The sequence below is a fragment of the Oryza glaberrima genome, chromosome 9 (assembly GCF_000147395.1).
Source record: "Oryza glaberrima chromosome 9, OglaRS2, whole genome shotgun sequence".
Classification (NCBI taxonomy): Eukaryota; Viridiplantae; Streptophyta; class Magnoliopsida; order Poales; family Poaceae; genus Oryza; species Oryza glaberrima.
The window spans coordinates 10,772,131-10,793,927 of NC_068334.1; the positions used below are offsets into that span (position 1 = coordinate 10,772,131).

The following is a 21,797-nucleotide window of genomic DNA, read 5'->3' on the forward strand; positions in this document are numbered from 1 at the left end:
GCGTACCAAACACGGCCTAAGTCGGATTTGTATGAACTAGCGGACTGATCACAAAGCGGTTAGTACCTCCAGGAAAAAAAATCGTGATAATTTAAGAGAGCTCTCCCCTTTCCCCTGTTTTTTTTTCATTTCATTCTTAAAATAACCAAGCACAGTAAAAACGTACTCCCTCTATATTCATTAACATTAATATGAATGTGAAACGGATGGAGTATCTTGTTTGTTACTTTATCATGCTATAAACAGAAAACAAGAAACCATTACAAGCAGTCTTAATTCTTAAACCCTCAATCTCCAAAATGGAACTGAAAACCTCCTGTTTAAATAATGAAACCGAGCAGAAAGATGAATATTCCTTGCTCATTAGTCATTATTAAAAGGGCACCTACTCCTCAATTTCTATTCTTTGTTATCCATATAAAACTTATCTGTAACAAACCCGAGAGCGACAAGGGCTGATGCATCGTCACGTACACAAATTGGGCTCTACTAATTTCTTGGCTCCGTCACCGTGTCCGTATCATTAGAAATCTTACATAAATACTCGCTCCATTTTAAAAATATATTATATCATTGATTTTTTATAACATATGATTGTTCATCTTACTAAAAGAATTATATAAATATTATTTATTTTGTTGTGACTTGTTTTATCATAAAATAAAATATAATCTTAACTTATACTTGTACATATTTATAATAAATTTTTGAATAACACGAATGATACGAAAAGTCAACGATGTCATACATTTTAAAAAGGGAGGTCCTAAGTATGTGTGTGTATCATTCCTTTAAAAAAAAACTCACTCATGTCTGAGGGACGCTCAATGATTATGATCATCCGGATATATGATCGAACCTTCCGATTACTGCTTGTTTAGGATATCATCATGGACTCGTCGGATCAAACCTCCCCTGAACAAATTCGGCCGGCCGGCGGCTAATGCCGGTCAAAAAATTATTATTTCTTCTTACCACTATTCGACTCGCCGCCGGCAATCACCGTCATTTTTTTTTGGTTCTTGCGACGTCAGCCATTAGCTACTTGGGCCTTCGCAAATTCATACCGATCCATATATATATGGCTGAGTTTCTTCGCAAGTTCATACCGATCCATATATATATGGCTGAGTTTAGTTCCCTTCAAACTTCCAAAAATTTCACCACATCAAATATTAGGACATATATATGAAGCATTAACTGTGGACGAAAAAAAATTAATTACTCAGTTTGCATGTAAATTGCGAGACGAATCTTTTGAGCCTAATTACGTCATGATTTGACAATGTGGTGCTACAGTAAACATTTGCTAATGACAGATTAATAAGGCTTAATAGATTCATCTTGCAGTTTATTTTATTATTAGTCTACATTTAATACTTAAAATGTGTGTCCGCATATTTAATTTTTATTTTTGAAAAGTAACTAAACACGGCTATAAATAAACCCACCCCTCGCGGCTTCGATTTTAATTTGCTCGGGTTCTTTTCGCGGCTAAATAATTTGTTCAAACCTTTTCGATCACGCGCGCGCGAATCTCAAAGCGGCGGAGGCGGAGGCGGTGATGGCGGCGGCGGCGGCGGAGTTCCGCGGGCAGGCGCGGCTGCCGCGGTTCGCGGCGCCGCGGCGGTACGAGCTCCGGCTCCGGCCGGACCTCGCCGCCTGCATGTTCTCCGGCGAGGCGTCCGTGGCCGTCGACGTCTCCGCGCCCACCCGCTTCCTCGTCCTCAACGCCGCCGACCTCGCCGTCGACCGCGCCTCCATCCGCTTCCAGGTAAGTAGACCGACCTGACCTTCTCCTCCTCCTCCTCGCTCGCCGTCGATCGATCGATCTCGCCGTGGTTGGTTGCAGGGCTTGGCGCCGGCGGAGGTGTCGGTGTTCGAGGAGGACGAGATCCTGGTGCTGGAGTTCGCCGGGGAGCTGCCGCTCGGCGAGGGCGTGCTCGCCATGAGGTTCAACGGCACGCTCAACGATCAGATGAGGGGATTCTACAGAAGGTAAACTTTGCATTTGAAAAAAAATTCGTGGTGATCGTAGCCTCGCAGAGGCTAAATTTGCGCTTTAATCTCTTGGGAATTCTATATTTTCAAAGATAAATTGGTCTAAACCCCTCAAGGAGATGTGCCCTCGTTTGTTCAAACTTCATCCAAATAGTTGTTATAAATTCTAAATTTGTTTTGACAATGTTCATACCTTATATATGAACTAATCAAGTCAAAACTCAGTTCACATAGTACTAGCCAAATAACTGTGCTTTGCCACGAATCAAAACAAACCAATAGTGAGGTTTTTGGGACAATTTTGTACCTATAGATGATATATTGTACAGATGAATTATGATAGAATCATATATTTAGAGGGATTATCTTATAACATTAAAATACATGGTTGGTACAAAACATGATGAAGTAGGTAGTAAATAAAAAAAATACTATACTTGGTAAGGTGGTTGCCTTTTTTGAGTATAAATTGCTACTATTCGTATCTGACTTGTTTTTTTCGTTTCTCAACGTGTAGATCGAATTTGAATATGATTTTTGGCGGAGTATTAGATGTTACTCTATATTTGCTAATTTGTTTTGCAAATTTTCACAACCACTTGCATTGAATTTGAGAGAAAAAAGTTATGTTCATCCCCTCGAGAACTCATGATCATCGTTACAAATTTGAACTGATCATCAGTTGATTGATGTGGTTGGGAAGTTCTTATGAACCTGTGGACTAGGATTTACCCTCTCCAGCAATGAATAGTTGTCGCTGGATATTATTCGCATCCAAAGTTTGACCGCTCACATTTTAGCAACAAATTTATAAATATTTTCGAAATATACTATATTATGAAAGCTCGATGCATGCTAAATAAGTTCATACCCTTTTTTCATCAAAACATTGAAATTTAAAAATTAAATTATTATGGTCAAAGTTGAAACAGCAGCGGTCAACAGTGACACTTAAATGGAAACGGAGAGAGTATTTTGATGATTTCTGGGTACGACTCATGTGACCTTTTCATATGAGAAACTGCCATTTTATTGCAGTAAATATGAATACAAGGGGGAGACAAAAAACATGGCAGTGACACAGTTTGAGTCCGTGGATGCTCGACGGTGCTTCCCTTGCTGGGATGAGCCTTCTTTCAAGGTTAATTAATTATTACGGAAGCAAAACCTGTTCACCAATCAGAATTTTCTCATCCAGAGGTTTGATGCACTATGTGTTAGAACATCGCCGGATCTATCTCTCTAATGTTTCCCCTCTTCATATTTAAAATTTCAGGCGAAGTTCAAGTTAACACTTGAAGTTCCATCTGAGCTGGTAGCTTTGTCGAACATGCCTATAGTTAATGAGAAAATTGCTGGTCCTATCAAGACTGTCGAGTATGAGGAATCACCCGTTATGTCAACTTATTTGGTGGCAATAGTTGTTGGTTTGTTTGATTATATAGAAGGTGTAACATCGGAAGGTACGTACCAGTAATCCAGCATACTTCATAGTTTCTCACATTGAAGTATTTCTGTAGGTGCCATTCTTTTCCTTTTACTTTCCATTGTTTTTTTTATTGTTTTTAATTGTATTCAGGCAACAAAGTTCGTGTGTACACTCAAGTTGGTAAGAGTAATCAAGGGAAGTTTGCATTAGATGTTGGAGTGAAGTCATTGAATCTCTATAAAGAGTATGCGCGCGACCTATCATTTCTTCTAAATTGGTTTCTAAAGAAATAAAAAATGATTCATGTTAATATATATCCTATTTACCCAAGGTTGTTGCTTGAAAGAGTCATTGACCAAAATTTCATTCCTTGAATGCTGTAGATTCTTTGATACCCCTTATCCACTACCTAAGTTGGATATGGTTGCTATCCCCGATTTTACAAATGGAGCCATGGAGAACTATGGATTGGTCACTTACCGGGAAATATATTTGCTTTTTGATGAGCAGTCTTCATCAGCATCCACCAAACAGAATGTATATATCATAACACTGAGAATATTCAGCTACATGTTTTTTTTTTTCATTATTTACAGTTCAGTTCTTAAACAGTGATGCATTACTTATAGTTCAGTTCTTAAACAGTTCTCAAACATAATGTATATATCATAACACTGAGAATATATTGTCACTATGATCCACCAATTCTATAAAGAAATTTACATTACAGTTTTTAAGAATGATTTCATATTGAGATATTTTCCTTGGGTGATCAAGTAGTTTATATGTAAATCTCTGTCCACATCTGTTCTGTTTAGGTAGCAATTACTGTCGCGCATGAATTGGCTCATCAATGGTTCGGCAATCTTGTAACCATGGAATGGTGGACTCACTTGTGGCTAAACGAGGGTTTTGCTACATGGGTAATCAATTATACAACACTGATTTTTAGAAATTTGATATCAAAATACTACCAACTGAGTGCTTGGACCTTTTGTTTGAACAGATGAGCTATTTGGCAGTAGATTCCTTTTTCCCTGAGTGGAATATCTGGACCCAATTTCTTGACAGTACCACCTCTGCTCTAAAATTGGACTCTCTAGCTGAGTCTCATCCTATTGAGGTAATAACTGTTTGATACATGCCATGGTCTAGTGCAGTCGTTCAAAAAATTGATGCATTTCATACGGTGTTCACCATTTTTTTTTTCTAAAACCATAAATACTACGCACTTTATCCTGTATAAAACAGAGAGCGTATTTTGAACTGCAAATTTGACGACTGTAAGTAACGGTGATGCATAATTTTGGTTACATTCTTATCACATCCGTTGGTTGATTCCTCACTGAATCTGGACAATGAATACGCGATATTTAAATTGATGATTTAATCTTTTTAGTCTCAAATGTTAATTTGGATGTCAGATTCACACGATGCACCACACCAGCACAATTACAAAGCATCAGCTGGTGGCATCAAACATTTTCACTTGTCTAAATGCTGGTTAGCGATTTGCCTCACTATGTGTTACTGTTTTCTACAGGTCGAAATACACCATGCCAGTGAGATAGACTCGATTTTTGATTCCATAAGCTATGACAAGGGTGCTTCTGTTATTCGTATGCTGCAAAGTTACCTTGGTGCAGAGCGTTTTCAGGTTTTATACTTGTCATTCTTTTATTCACTCTGGGTATCATTTGCATAACTTTACGGCTTATTCGAAGTTAGAAGTGTGTGAAATTACCTCGAACCATTTCCTTCCTTCCTTGCTGTTGGAGGGAGAAATGACACTTCATTTTATTCCCCTATTTAGTTATTTGATGAACAAACAGTTGTGTCTCTTGACTTGCTACTCTTCCACTCTATCGCAATCTCCCATGGCTTCACTAGCGCAATCAACCAGCTCCTTTACCCGTACATCCCCATCTCATCCTTGACTAAAACTACCCTACACGTTGTCATGTCCCTTATCTCCTTGGTATGCGCTGTTACCATGATCCTGGGCCCATGACTGCCCTATGTGGAGATAAGATGGGAATTTCCTGAAAAACTGAGTAGAAGTGCATTGGGAGAAGCAAAGAAGGGGGAAAAGTTGGGAATGATAACAATAAGAGAGGTAGTTTCATGAGGGTAAATAAAGGACACACTCAACTTCTATGAGCAAATACATTATTATCCCTTTGAGTGTAAGGTGTCAATATCCTTGGGCCCTATTAATTGGTAGAGTACTTTTACAATGTTCTCTAATGGTTGTAGTCTACTACAAGTGTTATCATCTTAGAAGTAATCTTAACTGTTGACATTTATGAGTTCTACTACCAGTAGAAAAAAATATTCTACTACCATTAGTTGATGTGGTAGTATAAATGGATATGATCCATTGAATTAGAAAAAAAAAAACGGTCCAGATTAGTTCTATTACTAGTAGAGAGCATTGTAAAACACCTCAATTTGTATCCAATTTTCAGCATAATGATCTTTTTTAGTAGTCATGATCAAACATCACAACATAAACCACCACGTACAAGTGAGAGAGAATGGAGGGAGAAATTTTTACCACATTGTAAACCTAGCAAATCGCACACTCAATAATTAAAGGTTCAATTAGCTAGTTACATACTTATTTAAGGCCAACTCTTGCCTCTTTTGTCCACTACTCTACTTTTCTTCAACTAATGTATGGCTCCGTCATCTTGTACTGTGGAACTGTTGCTCTTTCAGAAAGCATTAGCTTCATATATAAAAAAATATGCCTACTCGAATGCTAAAACCGAGGACCTGTGGGCTGTTCTTGAAGAGGTATCTGGTGAACCTGTTAAGAATTTGATGACTACATGGACGAAGAAACAAGGTTATCCTGTTATTGGTGTGAAGCTTAAAGGGCATGACGTGGAACTTGAACAGGTAATGAATTATCGAAAAGAATATGATCATTCAATGGATTACATTCATTTACATGCGAACCACCCAATACGTAAATTCATTATGCACATATAGTTTGCTCTGCCTTTATATTTTTGTTAGTGTGGTTAGGTAGTCAGAATTCCATACTTAAAATCCTCTGCTTATTATTTATGACAAAACCCCATGTTGAAAATTTTTGACAACTTTATCTGGGTTTAATATTTGTTACCTGCTAGTTAAGAAGATATAATAAGCTGGTTGGAAAATTTTCCTAGTCCTCAAAGAGGGCATGCTGCACAAGATCCGCAATGTAGCAGTTCTCATAATCTTATCCATACATGCAAAATTCAGCAACAAAATGATAAATTTTGCTATGATGAATTGCTAACCCTTTTTTTTTTTGTTGCATTGCTGACCCTTTTTTTTTTTGTTGCAGGACCAGTTTTTATTAGATGGATCCTCTGATTCTGGCATGTGGATTGTCCCTATTACTTTAGGATACAATTCACATGATATGCAGAAAAGATTCTTACTGAAACATAAATTCAGCGACATAAAGGGCATCAATTCACAGTACGATGACCAAGACCGACAGAATAGTGGAAACTTCTGGATTAAGCTGAATATTGATGAAACAGGATTTTATAGAGTCAAATATGATGATGAACTTACAACTGCACTTCGAAATGCATTGCAGATGAAGAAGCTCTCCCTAATGGACAAAATCGGTAGACACAAACACAACATGGCACAATTAGTCTCGATTACAATTTACAGTGATTTGGTAACTGGTATTATAACACTATTATTACAGGCATCGTGGAAGATGCACATGCTCTTTCTATTGCTGGCAAGCAAACATTGTCGTCGTTACTACATTTACTGTATGCTTGCCGTGACGAGGATGATTTCAGTGTTCTTTCACACATAAATTCTGTATGTGTATTTCATGACCAATTGATTATTCCACGATGTCCGGTTATTCTTTGGCGCTTATTTGTCTACATATTTTATTTTGGCTTGTCAGGTAACTTCTAGTGTAGCTAAAATATCAGTTGATGCTACTCCTGAATTGGCTGGTGAAATCAAACAACTTTTTATCAAGCTTCTTCTCCCTACTGCTGAGTATTTTCCTGCCCTTTAACTCTCAATATATTATTTCCCAAGATACATTCCTTTTGTTTGGGTATGTTTGTTTAGATATGCTTCTTGTATGGCCATGTTTATTTGCAGAAAATTAGGGTGGGACCCTAAGAACAGTGAAAGCCACCTGGATGCAATGCTTAGACCAGTGCTCTTGGTTGGCCTAGTTCAGCTTGGGCATGATAAGACTATAAGTGAGGGAGTTAGGCGTTTCCAAATCTTCTTTGATGATCGCAATACTTCCCTTCTTCCTCCAGATACTAGAAAGGTACTACCTTTTAGCCATATTATTTTACCTGGTCTTCTGCCCTTTTAATAGACTCATCTATCTGTAGTTTTTGCATTGATCAGGCTGCATACCTCTCTGTGATGCATAATGTTAGTAGCACAAACAGATCTGGCTATGATGCTCTTCTAAAGATATATAGGGAATCAACTGAAGTGGAGGAAAGGTTAAATGTATTAGGTTCGTACTTTTCAATCTTCTTAGGTTAACAAAGAATGATATTTTGGGTTTCTTCCCTGAAGGTTTTGTGTCCCTTTTTATAGGCATACTATCTTCTTGCCAGGATAAGGATATTGTTCTTGAATCGTTGAATTTTATTTTCACAGATGAGGTATAAGCTATTGATTGTTTCTTCTTTCATGACTCCATTGGAAGGTCATGGACGAATTTGTAGTTCTATGCTAACTACCTGTAAGTTATATACATATCTCATTTGCTTATCTTGCTTGTCAGGTGCGCAATCAAGATGCATATCTTGTCCTTCGAAGTGTTATTATTGACGCACGTGAAACTGCATGGTCCTGGTTGAAGGTATCAGTGTGTTGCATTATATATTATTGTTGATATTATAAATATTAAATTTTTAACTATATATATTAAAATCAGATAAAAATAAAAGTCCATGTTAGAAACAACTTTCTAACTATTAATTTCGAATTTCAGAAATAAATAAAAATCGAGAGTCCAAGATAAGTACAGCTTCGTATTTATTAATTCTAAATTCTGGAAAAACTAGAGAGTCCACAATTTTATAAGTGTTCTTATCTAACATGAACTCTCCTATAATGTAGGGTTATGATAATAGGATCCACCTAATCAATGACCGTCTTTTTGGTTAACATAGAAGCTCCCTTGGAGGCTCAGTGCCCAATTTAGTATAGGGGTAGGGATAGATGTGTTATCGCCACATAAAAATTGTGACGTGATTCACTTAAGAATTTTGCATGTTTATTCTTCTATAAATCATCAAATATTATGTATGCTTCTACATTCCAAATTATAGTAAATAGCTAAATTCATTGCGCACTTCAATGCTGAAATAATACTCCATAGATACGTACGCTAAGGTGGTGATTATATTTGTAAAGGAAAAAAAAAATACTTCCCTACTATCCGCTGAAGCACTTAATTTTTGTTCTCATCAATTTACCCCCCAACCACACTAGTAGGGAATATCTACTATCTGCTGAAGTGCTTCATTATATTGAATCTCTGTTTGCTCTCTTGTTATACAAGCTAAGTGAAATTGTGTGTGCCCTCCTCTGATCATAATTACTTGATATTTTGGACAAGATCTGGTTAATATTTATGTCAAAATATCGATGTCTTCAGAAGTATTTCATAATCTCGTAAACCTATTGGATTTTAAGAACTTGTTCTGTTACAGAAAATTGTGGCCAAAGTCGTAACTCAAATACCGTGAAAAACTCAAACTTCAAGTACTTTGACCAGAGGGAATATGATAATAGATGATCGCTTACCGTATGTATGAAATACTTTTGAAAAATAAATCATGACTTTTTAAAAGTCAGTTTTAGTTACTATGAAACTATACGCAAGTTGCCTCTTAAAGAAAAACCTTTGAATGAAAAATCGAGTGGGATGCCCTTGTTCAGGAATTAAATTTCACGTTTTGTTAACCTCGTGTTCTTTCTATTTCCTTACAAAGAGCTATTATACTATAAGCCAACAGTGGGATATTCAAAACATTTTGCTTACATGCCCTATTATGTGAATGCAGGAAAACTGGGATCGTATCACGAAGACATTTGCAGCAAGCGCAATCTTATCGGATTATGTCAAATCTATTGTCACATTGGTATCATACATCTGCACTTTTCTATTCCCCAATTCCGTATATGTTATTCTGATCGGGCCATTGCTGATCCTTGTTTCTTGGCAGTTCACCTCTAAAGAGAAGGAAGCAGAGATCTCCCAGTTCTTCGCAACCCGCACTAAGCCCGGGTTTAAGAGGGCACTAAAGCAGAGCCTGGAGAATGTGCGGATCAGCGCAAGGTGGGTTGATGGCATCAGGGGTGAAGCTGAGCTTGCTCAGACTGTGCATGATCTTCTCATCAAACTCTGATTTGATGCCTCCAGAATTTGATGCATTTGCTGTGATGCCAACTTTCGCCAAAGCATACATTGTCATAGCAGCTCATTGTGAGAAAAACATGTAGGAGTATGCCGTCAGCTTGAGTTCAAATAATTCCTCCTGGATGCAAGGTTTTCTTACCATTTATTCTTTATCAATAATGGATGCTAAGTCTTTCCTTAGTATCCCACATGCTTCTTTTTTTTTTTTTTTTTGAGAAAATCCCACATGCTTCTTTCAACATAGCAGCTCATTGTTGCCCTGTTTATGAAGTCATAATTCAAGAAGTGTCGTTATGTATTGTCAATCTCTCGTATGTATGTTCAGGCATATGTACAGACATTTATAATTCTTACAAAGTCTTGGACACGCACACGCTTCCGGTGGTGTTATTTTAATGTGATTTGTAGATAAGCATTTTTTATTTAATTACTATTTCCTTTTTAAATATATCGTTAAGTACAACTTCTTTTTGGGCATAAAAAGTTTTATGCTCAAATCAGACTCTATCATATGGATTTTATCATAATCTAAACTAACAAGGATTGTTTCTGTAGTTACCTTTAAGGCTCCTTTGGTTTTAAGGAAACAACATAGGAATTTTATAGGATTCTAATCCTATAAACTTTTTTCTATATAGTCATTTGAAACAAATGATTGGATACTATTGAATCCTATGAAATGTCTTATTCCATGCAAGTTTCAGAAGAAATTTAACATGAGGCCCAACCTCATGGAAAGTTTCTTTTGAGTCTTCATCTCTCCTTAAATCCCTGTGTTTTTCTTGCGGTCCAATTAAAACGACCATTTTTTGTATTTTTGTATGTTTTATAATAATTTGTTTTACACTGTATTCTATTAAAATTATGTGTTTTTCATATAATCATATTGTCTGTTTTCTCAATTTTGTGTTTTAAAGAGGACCTAAAGATTCTATATCAAGAGCTAATCCCTCTCTTTGTATTGTTGACTGAAACAACTGTTAGGTGTAAATCACCTTGAATAGTGGTAGAGCCAAAAGGTTCATACAGCTTGGGTAAGCATAATATGCATGCAGGCTATTCCACTGTTTCTAGTGGACATGAGTGACTACAAGTGATGGACACTCCATTGTTGCACCCACAAGTATCTGCGAGAATCCTATTCAGCCCGACGCGCCAGCTCCATTGTTAGTGTCTGCGCCCACATGCGACTTTTTTTTCACGAGCCCACACGCACTTGATTTTTTTTGTGATTTTTTGTAATTTACAATCTGAATTTTTCATTTCAAATTTTAAAATATTCTATTGAAAACTTTCAACTTGATTTTTGAGATGAAAGTTTCTTTAAATTTTAGTTGAAAGTTTTGAATTTTGAGTTGAAAGTTTTTGAATTTTGAGTCGAATGTTTTAAATTTTGAGATTAAAGCTTCCAAATTTGGGTTGAAAGTTTTCAAATCTTGACTTTATAGTTTTCAAGTCTAAATTAAAAGTTCCAATGTTAAGTTGAAAGTTTACAAATTTGAGTTGAAAACTTTAAATCTTGATTTAAAAGTTTTTAAATCTGAGTTGAAAGTTTTTATCAGTGTTAAAGATAAGGCATAGTTCCTATACATGGATTTATGGAATACGTCAATACCATATACTATACGAGTAGATATACTTTAATTAAGGAAATACGACAAATAAAGAAGGAAATTATCTTCTTGGAATATAAGGTGTTAAAGTCCTGTTCAGAAAAGATAAAGTAACCTGGGGCTTGTATCCGGTCTTATCTCTTTGAGATCTACTTGCAGAAGAAGATGATCTACGCTATAAATATAAGTCCCCCACCCTCAGTTCAAGGAGGGAGGGGCATCGAGTTGCACGTCGGCAATCCGGAGGGAGCCAAAGATAGATCTCGTCGGACCTTTTTCTCCACAGCGTCTAGTCAAGTGAGTCCAATCTTCTTATTCCCTATTGTACCTATTGTACTCTTTTGTGCTATTTTCGTCTATAATTCATATAAACTAGACTAGGTTTATTACTCATTTTGAAGGCTCAAACCGGTATAAATTTGTCTGTTGTATCGTATATACCTTGGTTCTAATGATCCCCATACTCTATAAATACCGTGGTCGGGATATCCACCCTCGACAATTTCAAATCTTTGACTAGAAAATTTTTAAATCAAGTTAAAATTAAAAGTTCTCAACGAGAGAAAAGACAGATCGAATAAGTTCCATAGGTATGTAAGTGACTTTATCTACTAGCGCACGCGCACGTGATAAGTTTCCCCAAGTGTCTGCCATCGTAAGGCCCTAGTTTGAAGTTCGGCCGCTGCAGTTGGATAAAACAACCTCACATAACAAGTGCAAAAAATTCTTATATATGTGACAAATGAAAACTAGAAGAATCCAAACAAGACGTTAAAGAGAGTTGGCGTGGTGTCACCAACCAAAACTTATCTCCTGAAAAACAGCTCGGTATAATTATTGCTATACTGTGCAAGCACCAGCTGAAAAAAATAATAATTGTTATTCAGTTGATAAATTTTGTTGGTGACACCACGCCAACCACCATCTGACCAACAAAGTAATTCCTATCAATAATCCACTATATAAAACCAAATCATCACCCCTTTTTTTACAGTGTTGAATTATACTTTGATGCCTCGTATTATTACTATCTAATTTTTTAAACCCATACTCCCTCCGTTAAAAAAAAGATAAATCCTAGAAATAAATCTTGAAAATACATTATGTCCAGATTTATATTTAGGGTTTGTCTTTTTTTTTTGGGACGGAGGATGAATTAAGCACTTCCTAGAAGCCATGACTTTCCATCTACGTATCGCATAAATTTACCATTAATATATTAATCATGTTCCACTTCACTTGATAGCAAATGTGTTGTACCCAGCTGCTTGCCTTCCGTGGTTGTAGTGCATCCGCAACTAGCAGTTGTACCACTCAGCTAAACACGCCCATTATATGCTCTATAATAATGCGCCCAATTACACAACAGACAATGTTTTCCCTAAATTTATTTCTGACAATAAATTACTACAACTACTGTCTTCCATGACTGTGGCGCATCCGCAGCTAGCAGCTGTACCACCTCGCCAAATATCTATAATAAATAAAGCATCCAATGCCACCATAGCCAATGTTTTGTTTCCAAGTTTACTTAAGATTAAAAATTTCCACAAACATCACAAGGGACTAACTCACAAAAGGGAGAAAACATTCAACAGCCCCTCCCATTTCCACTCGAAGGAAAGTAAAAAAAAAAAAAAAACAAATCCACAAATCCCTCCCAAATATACACGCGGCGACCAGATCAGTCCCTGTAGCCCCCACCGTCCCGAATCCACGGGGGCGGATTCAACATTCGAGACTCGAGCGAGAGGAAGAGCAGAAGAGCCGAAGAGAGAGAGAGACGGCCTATTTTTAGCAACCCCCACACGCGGCGGCCACACGCCCAGTCCGAGGTCTGCGCGCGGAGCAGCAGAGCACACCCAGCCGACTCATCCGCCCTGCCTACCACATTTCGATCCCCTCACCGTCGCCGCCGCCGCCCGTCTCCGCCGCGGAGGTGAGCTCCTCGTCCCTCCCCCTCTTCGTCGCCGCGGTAGCGCCGTTTCGGATTTTACGGTTTGGGGGTGGGGAATTTTGTTTTGGGGGAGGGGAGGGGGATTGGATTTGTAGTTCCTCGGTTTGGTTTGATTTGGTGAGGCGGGCGGTGTGCGCGTGGTGGTCTGATTCCGATCTGTACTATGTTTGTAGGGTTTGTATTTTTTTTGTGGTGTTGGTGGTGATGGGTGGCGTGGAACCGCCGCCGCCACCGGCGCCGGCGCCGGCGGGGCTGGCGGCGTGGCTGGTGGCGCGTGGGGTGAAGCGGAGGGCGGTCTCCGCCAAGCGCTCCTGGCCCCCCCTCTGCGGCCGCTTCCCCGCCCCGCCGCCGCCGCCGCCGCCGACTGCTCCCGTGGCCGGTGACGATGGAAGTAAGGGCGTCGAGGGCGTTGTCGCCAACCAGGGCGGAGCGGAGGGGGTGGCTGTCTCACCTGACCGTTCCGTGCCGCTATCAGGCGGCCCAACCGCAGCTTCTTCGCTGCCGCCGCCGCCGTCTATCATAGCAGGTGATGTTGGGGATAACAGTGTCGAGGGCAGAGGAGATGTTGGAGATAAGGGTGTCCATGGTGTCACCGAGGGCAATGAGGAGGAGCAGGTTGCCTCGGCTGCGGTTTCCTCGGCCGCATGCAATGGTGCCCTCTCGCACGGCCCGTCTCAGCCGGAGGCAGAGAGGATGGAGGTGGATGAGGGAGAGGGGCGGGAGACCGGAGAGGCGCAGCTACCTAATGATACAGATGCTCGGTTGTCAGATGATCAGGGAATGGGCGAGGTGCTTGATGTGATGCCTTTGGCAGTAGCTGCACCAGTTAGTTGTGGTGCTAATGTCTCTAACGGTTCTGCGGAGAATGTTAGGGATGTGGCCAGTTTGTTGATGGACAGGGAGGGAGGCAAGGGGGGCTGTGAATTCGAGAGAAAGGAAGTTACTAGCGATCGGGATGGCCGAGAGACGGAAAGTAGAGTAGGTGTTGGTCAATTAGAGAGGACAAATGATGTACATGATGGTGGCAGAAAAAAGAGGTGGTTGATGTCAGTTCTGAATCCTCCACCCAAAAGAAGGGCGATCTCAGCCATACGCAAATTTCCACGTGACTGTGGGAGGGCTGCTTCTACTCTTGCGGAAAGTGGTGCCTCTATGGAGGAGTTGCCTTTAGAAGCAACACCTATTAGTGTAGCTACCGGTGGTGCCTCTATGGAGGATTCCTTGGCGAGAACCCCTATTTCAGTCCAGGGTGCTTCTTTGGTGTGCGGTCTAGACCATTCTAGTGAGGCAATAGATGGCAAGACAATTGAAGATGATGAATCTAGCAAGGTAGAAAATAGGATCCAAGAGTTCCAAGTTGCCACAAATGTTGCCCTAGATGATTTTGAAGGAGCCAAGAATGGTAGTACGCACCCAAATGATTCTATTGCCAAACCTTCTCCTAGCCATGGTTTTGTTGAGAGGGTGAATGGAAAGGGATCACAACAAGAAAAGAAGCTTGTAGCACGAAGTGCTGGGGATGGCAAGATGGTAAGCAAATATGAAGAGAGATTACAAAAAGGTACTCCCGAGACTCGTATGAGAGATCTTGTCGATGTAAAAGCAAAAAAGAAGATATTAAAGAGTGATAAGATGAATGGGGCATTGCAAAATGACGCTAGATTCTCTGGAGATGGTAAGATGAAAACGAAGGCTTCAAGCACTCAGAGAGGTGTGGTGCGCTCGGATATGAGCTTGAAGCAAGGTGATATTGCTCGTAAGGTTGATGCCACAGGCAAATGCAAGGGCGGCGTGAATAGCCTCATAAAGGAGGCTACATCTGGGAAGCATGCTACGACTAATGGAATTGAAGAAAATGATGATAGAGACCTTGTCAGTGACAGGATAATTGTACAAGCACTAATGGCCCCAGACAAATGCCCGTGGACACGAAGAAGGAAGTCTATTGGTGGTTCCTCCGAGTCTCGTACTCCTAAGCTTAAGAAAAAGTTTGGTAGGCCAAGGAAACAATTGAAAGATACTACTCCAAGGGAAGAAGTTTCCCCGGAAGTTGCCTCTTGTAAAGCGATCAAGCATGAGGCCATAGAGGACAAGGAGGATTCTTACTTTGAGGATGAAGGCAACTCTAAGGCTTCTTACTCGGATGGTGAAGGCAACTCTAAGGAGCTAGTGCGTGGAGGAAAGGCACTAGTTGTTTGTGGAGGAAAGAAGGAGTTATGTGTTACACTCCCTCCTTCTGCTCCTTCTGGCACAGATCCCCGAAGCAAAATAAGGAATTTACTCATAAAATTCCATGCGGCATGCCGAAAGCTTGTGCAAGTTGAGGAACAACATAAAGGTAATATTGGAAGAATTGACATCGAGGCTGGTAAAGCCCTAAAACAAAACGGTTTTATTAAGCCCGGACCTATTGTTGGCAATGTTGCGGGAGTTGAAGTTGGAGATGAGTTTAATTTTAGAATCGAATTGTCATTTGTTGGACTCCATCGCCCATATCAAGGAGGTATTGACAGTACAAAGGTGAATGGAATCCTCGTTGCTATAAGTATTGTTGCTTCCGGAGGTTATCATGATGAATTGTCTAGCTCCGATGAACTCATATATACGGGTTCTGGAGGAAAGGCCATCGGGAATAAGGCAGCTGGAGATCAAAAGCTTGAGCGTGGTAATCTAGCTTTGAAGAATTCTATTGAAACTAAGACTCCGGTCCGAGTGATTCATGGATTCAAAGGTCATAGTAAAGGTGAAGCTAGCCATTCTAAATCCAAGCAAATCTCAACATATATTTATGATGGGCTGTACATGGTGGTGGATTATTGGAAAGAAGGCCCAGAGGGCTCGATGGTCTACAAGTACAAGTTGCAAAGGATCCCAGGTCAACCCGAGTTAGCATTACACATAATCAAGGCAACGAGGAAGTCCAAAGTTCGCGAAGGTGTTTGTGTGCCTGATATATCTCAAGGAAGGGAGAGGATTCCCATACCTGCGATCAACACAATTGACGATACGCAGCCAACAGCATTTAAGTACACTACGGAAGTCATATATCCACATTCCTATGCAAAAGAACCTCTGAAAGGCTGTGATTGCACGAATGGTTGCTCAGACTCTAATAGATGTGCCTGTGCAGTGAAGAATGGAGGTGAAATCCCTTTCAATTCCAATGGTGCTATTGTTGAGGCAAAACCTCTCGTATATGAGTGTGGCCCATCATGCAGGTATGACGTGCAAAAGCTTAGCAATCCAAAATAATAACAATAACTAAATAGGAGTAACATTTGCATCATATTCTGATAATACCAAAGTAGATTCACAGAACCAGGAAATATTTCTCATTGCTTCTGAAATTTTTACCCTTTCAACGAGGGCTGACATTTGGTTGCAGATTCATTTGTCAGTGAAACACCCTGCAACACACAAGGAACATAAAATTGTTGGTGGCATAGTTTAAAATTTCTCATAAAACCAACCATTTTCACCTTAAGTCTGTAGGTTTTCACACCAGAACTATTCATTTACAGCAGATCATTAGGTTGAAGGGAATAATAAAATATGTTCTCAATCAGAGAGCTAGACATATTATCATAACAGCGAAATTGGTTCATTCACCTTAAATTGGTAGGTTTGCATATCAGAACTACTCATTCACATTGCACAATTAGGTTAATTTGAAACTACAAGTTCTGTTCCGATGCTTTGAGCTAACTAATGCTAATATGCATTGTTTGCCTCAAGTTAATTGTTTTTCGCGCCAGAATTATTATTAGATTAAACCCGAATTGTAAATTCTGTTTGAAAGCTGTGAAATACCAAATGCTCAAACCAACATATTGATTACAGAAGCAACCAATTCACGTCAAGTTAATTAGTTTTTACAATAGAATTTATTTGTTTGTATTGGAATATCAAGTTAAACCGGAAGTAGAAGTTCTGTTCTAAAGCAGGGAGCTAATCTAGCTAATCTAATGGTCAAAACTATGTGCAGGTGCCCTCCAACATGCCACAACAGGGTGAGTCAGCATGGTATCAAAATTCCGCTGGAAATATTCAAGACGGGGAACAAAGGTTGGGGTGTAAGATCTCTGAGCTCTGTCTCTTCAGGCAGTTTCGTATGTGAGTATGCAGGTGAGGTGCTGCAAGAAAATGGAGATGAACATGTAGAGACTGATGAGTACCTTTTTGATATTGGTCATCACTATCATAATGAAGTTTGGGAGGATCCTAAATTTGAAGGCATTTTGGGTCTAGAATCTTCTACGTCCAAGACAACGGAGGATACTGAAGGCAGTAAAACAACGGAGGATACTGAAGGCAGTACTATCGATGCATCAAAGTGCAGCAATGTTGGAAGATTCATCAACCACAGCTGCTCGCCTAATCTGTATGCTCAAAATGTTCTCTGGGATCATGATGACATGAAGAAACCGCACATCATGTTCTTTGCCACCGAGAACATACCGCCGCTGCAAGAGCTTACTTACGATTACAATTACGGTAAAGTCGAGGATAAGAATGGCAAGGAGAAGGTTAAACCTTGCTTCTGTGGTTCGCCTGATTGCTCTCGCAGGCTGTACTGAGATGCTGTTGGCTGATGATGATGATGGCGACAATGGTGCCCATTTTTCAGTGGAACACTGTTCTGTCGTGCTATTGATACTTTGTTTTACCTCCATTATTTTTTTACTTGTTCATCTTGTACAGTTGCAGTCATGGGTAGCATGTAATGTTCTCTTCTTTGTCTTTATCTCCTGAATTGAACTCTTACCGCATCTTTTGGAGCACCGACTAAATTGCAATGGAATTGATGTTAGGCTATTCCCATCCTAATGACTAGGATAGTGTCCATAGTATTAAATAAGCTGCGACCTAGGATAAAAAATGATATGGCAAGTGAATAAATGAGGAAAGAGAAGGAAACTATGTCTTGCCATCTAGGATGAAAAATGATATGGCAAGTGAATAAATGAGGAAAGAGAAGGAAACCATGTCTTGCATGAGATATGATTTCTACATAACATCGAAGACATCATATGAGATAAGTAGCACTAAATTTAAGTATGGAATAGTGATGTTTGCATTGGAATAGTAGTGACTAGTACTAGTATATTAGTGATCTGGAGTTTATGGAAACTATATTAGTGTTTTGGGTTGGGAATGGTCACAACCCACAAGTTCCTTCACTGCTGGCAAAGAACGGATATAAATTTATTTCGTATTATTCGTCTATTATATTCAATCACTATATATATTTTTTTAAAATTACACAGTACAACGCAGACTACCCCTATGAGCATCTTCGAAGACTGGACCGATTGACGAAGTCACCATGATTGGAAGAGTAGTGACTAGTACTAGTTTAGGTTGGGAATGGTCACAACCCGCAAGTTCCTTCACTGCCATTACCCCTATGAGCATCTTCGAAGACTGGACCGATTGACAAAGTCACCACGACTGGAAGAGTAGTGACTAGTACTAGTTTATTAGTGATCTGGTCCCTAATGAGCATCTTCGAAGACTGGACCGATTGACGAAGTCACCACGACTGGAAGAGTAGTGACTAGTACTAGTGCATCTTCGAAGACTGGACCGATTGACGAAGTCACCACGACTGGAAGAGTAGTGACTAGTACTAGTTTATTAGTGATCTGGTCTGGAGTTTATGGAAACTATATTTAGTGTTTTGGGTTGGGAATGGTCACAACCCGCAAGTTCCTTCACTGCTGGCAAAGAACAGATATAAATTTATTTCGTATTATTCGTCTATTATATTCAATCACTATATATATATATATTTTAAAATTACACAGATATAAATTAGAACAGATATAAATTTATTTCGTATTATTCGTCTATTATATTCAATCACTATATATATATATATTTTAAAATTACACAGTACAACGCAGACTACCCCTATGAGCGTAAAAGAACAGATATAAATTTATTTCGTATTATTCGTCTATTATATTCAATCACTATATATATATATATATATATTTTAAAATTACACAGATATAAATTAGAACAGATATAAATTTATTTCGTATTATTCGTCTATTATATTCAATCACTATATATATATATATATTTTAAAATTACACAGTACAACGCAGACTACCCCTATGAGCATCTCCTCGCTGTCGACGGGTACGTCGCCTACCACTGAAAGCACAACGCCGTTAAATCCTGGAAAATTCGCTCCCATGGGAAAATTCGCTCCCATGGGGAGTCGAAGCCAGGACCTCAGGTGCTATTGAGGCTCTTGTAACCACTAGGCTACCAGCCCTTTCGCTCAATCACTATATATTTATTCGTCTGTCATATTCAATCTACAGTTTTTTTTTCCATTTGACCAACATTTTCTGTGTTTTGCAATAGGCTAGTCCTGATTTGATAAAAGCAATTTATATATATCTATATTTTTCACAAATGAATGGTACGCCATTTATAACTGACCGGATGAAAAGAAAAAAAAAACCAAAAAAAAAAGAAGTAAACTGTATTCATGGGACATCAACTTGATATACTGTGCAATTTAGTTCACTTACAAAGTGAGCGTGCTAATGCAATAATTAACTTAGCAAATGGATATCTTGCAAGGTGATATGAATGCAATTTAGTTTCACGAATTTACTAAGCGAGTAACGTACTGGGTGAATGACTTGCAAGGTGATATGTGAGTGCAATTTAGTTTAAGAACTTACAAAGTGAGCGTGCTAATGCAATAACTTAGTATGTGGATGACTTGCAAGGTGGGTACAATTTTGGTATATTGATACAACAACATATTGTGTCAACACACTTGCGCAGATTTATATAAGCATACTTATTTTTTAAAATATAGTCACTAAAAGTCAATTAGATTTTACCACGTAGAAAATTGTGTATTTCTGTTGAGATATGAGAATGTGAAGATAAATTCTAAACCGGTGGTGCAAATTGATTCAATTCTTTATAGATTTAATCCAAGATTGTAGGGTAATATTTGCATGATTGTTACGTCGCATTGACAATTTGACATCATAAGAAAACTCATCTAGCACTCGTTAACCAAACAACATGTAATTAGTCAAGTTGTTACACACATTTTCTTGTACTGGAATATACTCACTAACTTATTGTACTTAGACATTCAATTTCTAAGTTTTTTTTTAACTAAATTACACCTACATACCAAGTTTTTTTTTTACCAGGAGTGTACTTTTTTTACTTAAAAAAAGAATGTTATAACTTTGGACTCTCAACTACGAAACCTAACTTTGAAAACCACTCACATTTTATCATGGGTCTTATGTTATTCGATGAACTGGCGTCTACATGGAGTCAACGTGATTGAAGAGTAACGACAGCAAAATACAATGAATAATAAATGTCAATCTTGTTTTTTTCCTTTGTCTTTTCCCCTAACCCTATATATAATTTATTTAAAATTGCTAACTATGATGCCACATGCTGCCAAGTCATCCAGAGCCATCCAAATTTAGGTCCAAGAAGATATTTTTAGAAGTTCCTTTTATAGTAACAACAATTTTAACTTTTAAGGCCCTTCATTTTTTTTAGATAATGTTAAGGCCCTTCATTTGAAGGAAAAACATAAAAATATTGTAGAATTCCAATCTTATATGATTTTTCACATATATGACCGTTTGAAATAAATGATTGAAAATTATAGAATCCTATGAAATTCGTAAGTAATGTTGCTATAGAACCCCTTTGATTCCAAGAAAAGTTGTAGGAATTTTGGAGGATTTCATTTCTAAAGGATTTCCTAGATAGCCCTTTGAATCAAATGAATAGACACAATTAAATCTTAAGAAATTTATGTGGAATGTCTCATGTTATGCAAATTTTTGAGGAGATTTAACATAGGGTAGAAATTCATGAAAAGTTTCCTTTGAGTCTTTATCTCTTCTCAAATTCCTATATTTTTTTCGCGGTCTAATCAAACGGTTATTCATGTGGTTATCTTGTGTTTTGCAATCATATACTTGCATTCCTGTCAGATCTTGTCTTTTTCCTATTTCTACGCTTCAAAGGAACACGTGGCAAGTTTTGGGTGTTTTTAACATGAGTCCAACCTACTGGAAAGTTTACTTTGAATGTATCTTCGTCATTCAATTCAATTCCTACGGGTTTTTCCGCGGTCCATCAAACGTTCATTTATGTATTTTTTCCAATGTTTTACAATTCTCTATTTTATATTTGTATTATTGTCTAAATCTTATATTTTTCTTATTCGTCTGTTTTCTCAATCTAATATTTAGGAAATCAAAAGTGGATGTCTTAAGAAAAGAAACTAGCGGCCACTAGTTAGCAATATCAGCAGGCTATATACATGCCATGTCAGATCTTTGGATGAGTTGGAAG

General features: G+C 38.6%; 2 protein-coding genes across 3 annotated transcripts; both read left to right on the top strand.

Moving 5' to 3' along the window:
* The first annotated feature begins 1,564 nt into the window (after nt 1-1,564).
* Nucleotides 1,565-10,236, top strand: LOC127784761 (aminopeptidase M1-D). Its single transcript, XM_052312129.1, has 19 exons — nt 1,565-1,774; nt 1,853-1,998; nt 3,040-3,142; nt 3,278-3,464; nt 3,581-3,674; nt 3,814-3,967; nt 4,249-4,353; nt 4,437-4,553; nt 4,974-5,087; nt 6,152-6,334; nt 6,771-7,062; nt 7,149-7,270; nt 7,362-7,459; nt 7,568-7,745; nt 7,829-7,943; nt 8,027-8,094; nt 8,217-8,294; nt 9,505-9,582; nt 9,667-10,236. The coding sequence occupies exons 1-19, from the start codon at nt 1,565-1,567 to the stop codon at nt 9,847-9,849; spliced, it is 2,625 nt and encodes an 874-aa protein (XP_052168089.1). The 3' UTR covers nt 9,850-10,236.
* A 2,962-nt stretch (nt 10,237-13,198) lies between these two features.
* On the top strand, nt 13,199-18,245 carry LOC127784769 (uncharacterized). Of its 2 annotated transcripts, XM_052312139.1 has the most exons (3): nt 13,199-13,412; nt 13,604-16,648; nt 17,416-18,245. In XM_052312139.1, the coding sequence occupies exons 2-3, from the start codon at nt 13,635-13,637 to the stop codon at nt 18,005-18,007; spliced, it is 3,606 nt and encodes a 1,201-aa protein (XP_052168099.1). In that variant the 5' UTR covers nt 13,199-13,412; nt 13,604-13,634; the 3' UTR covers nt 18,008-18,245. The 2 variants fall into 2 exon arrangements, with proteins under 2 accessions (XP_052168099.1, XP_052168098.1); XM_052312138.1 differs by lacking the exon at nt 13,199-13,412 and having other exon boundaries at nt 13,520-16,648.
* Nucleotides 18,246-21,797: the final 3,552 nt, after the last annotated feature.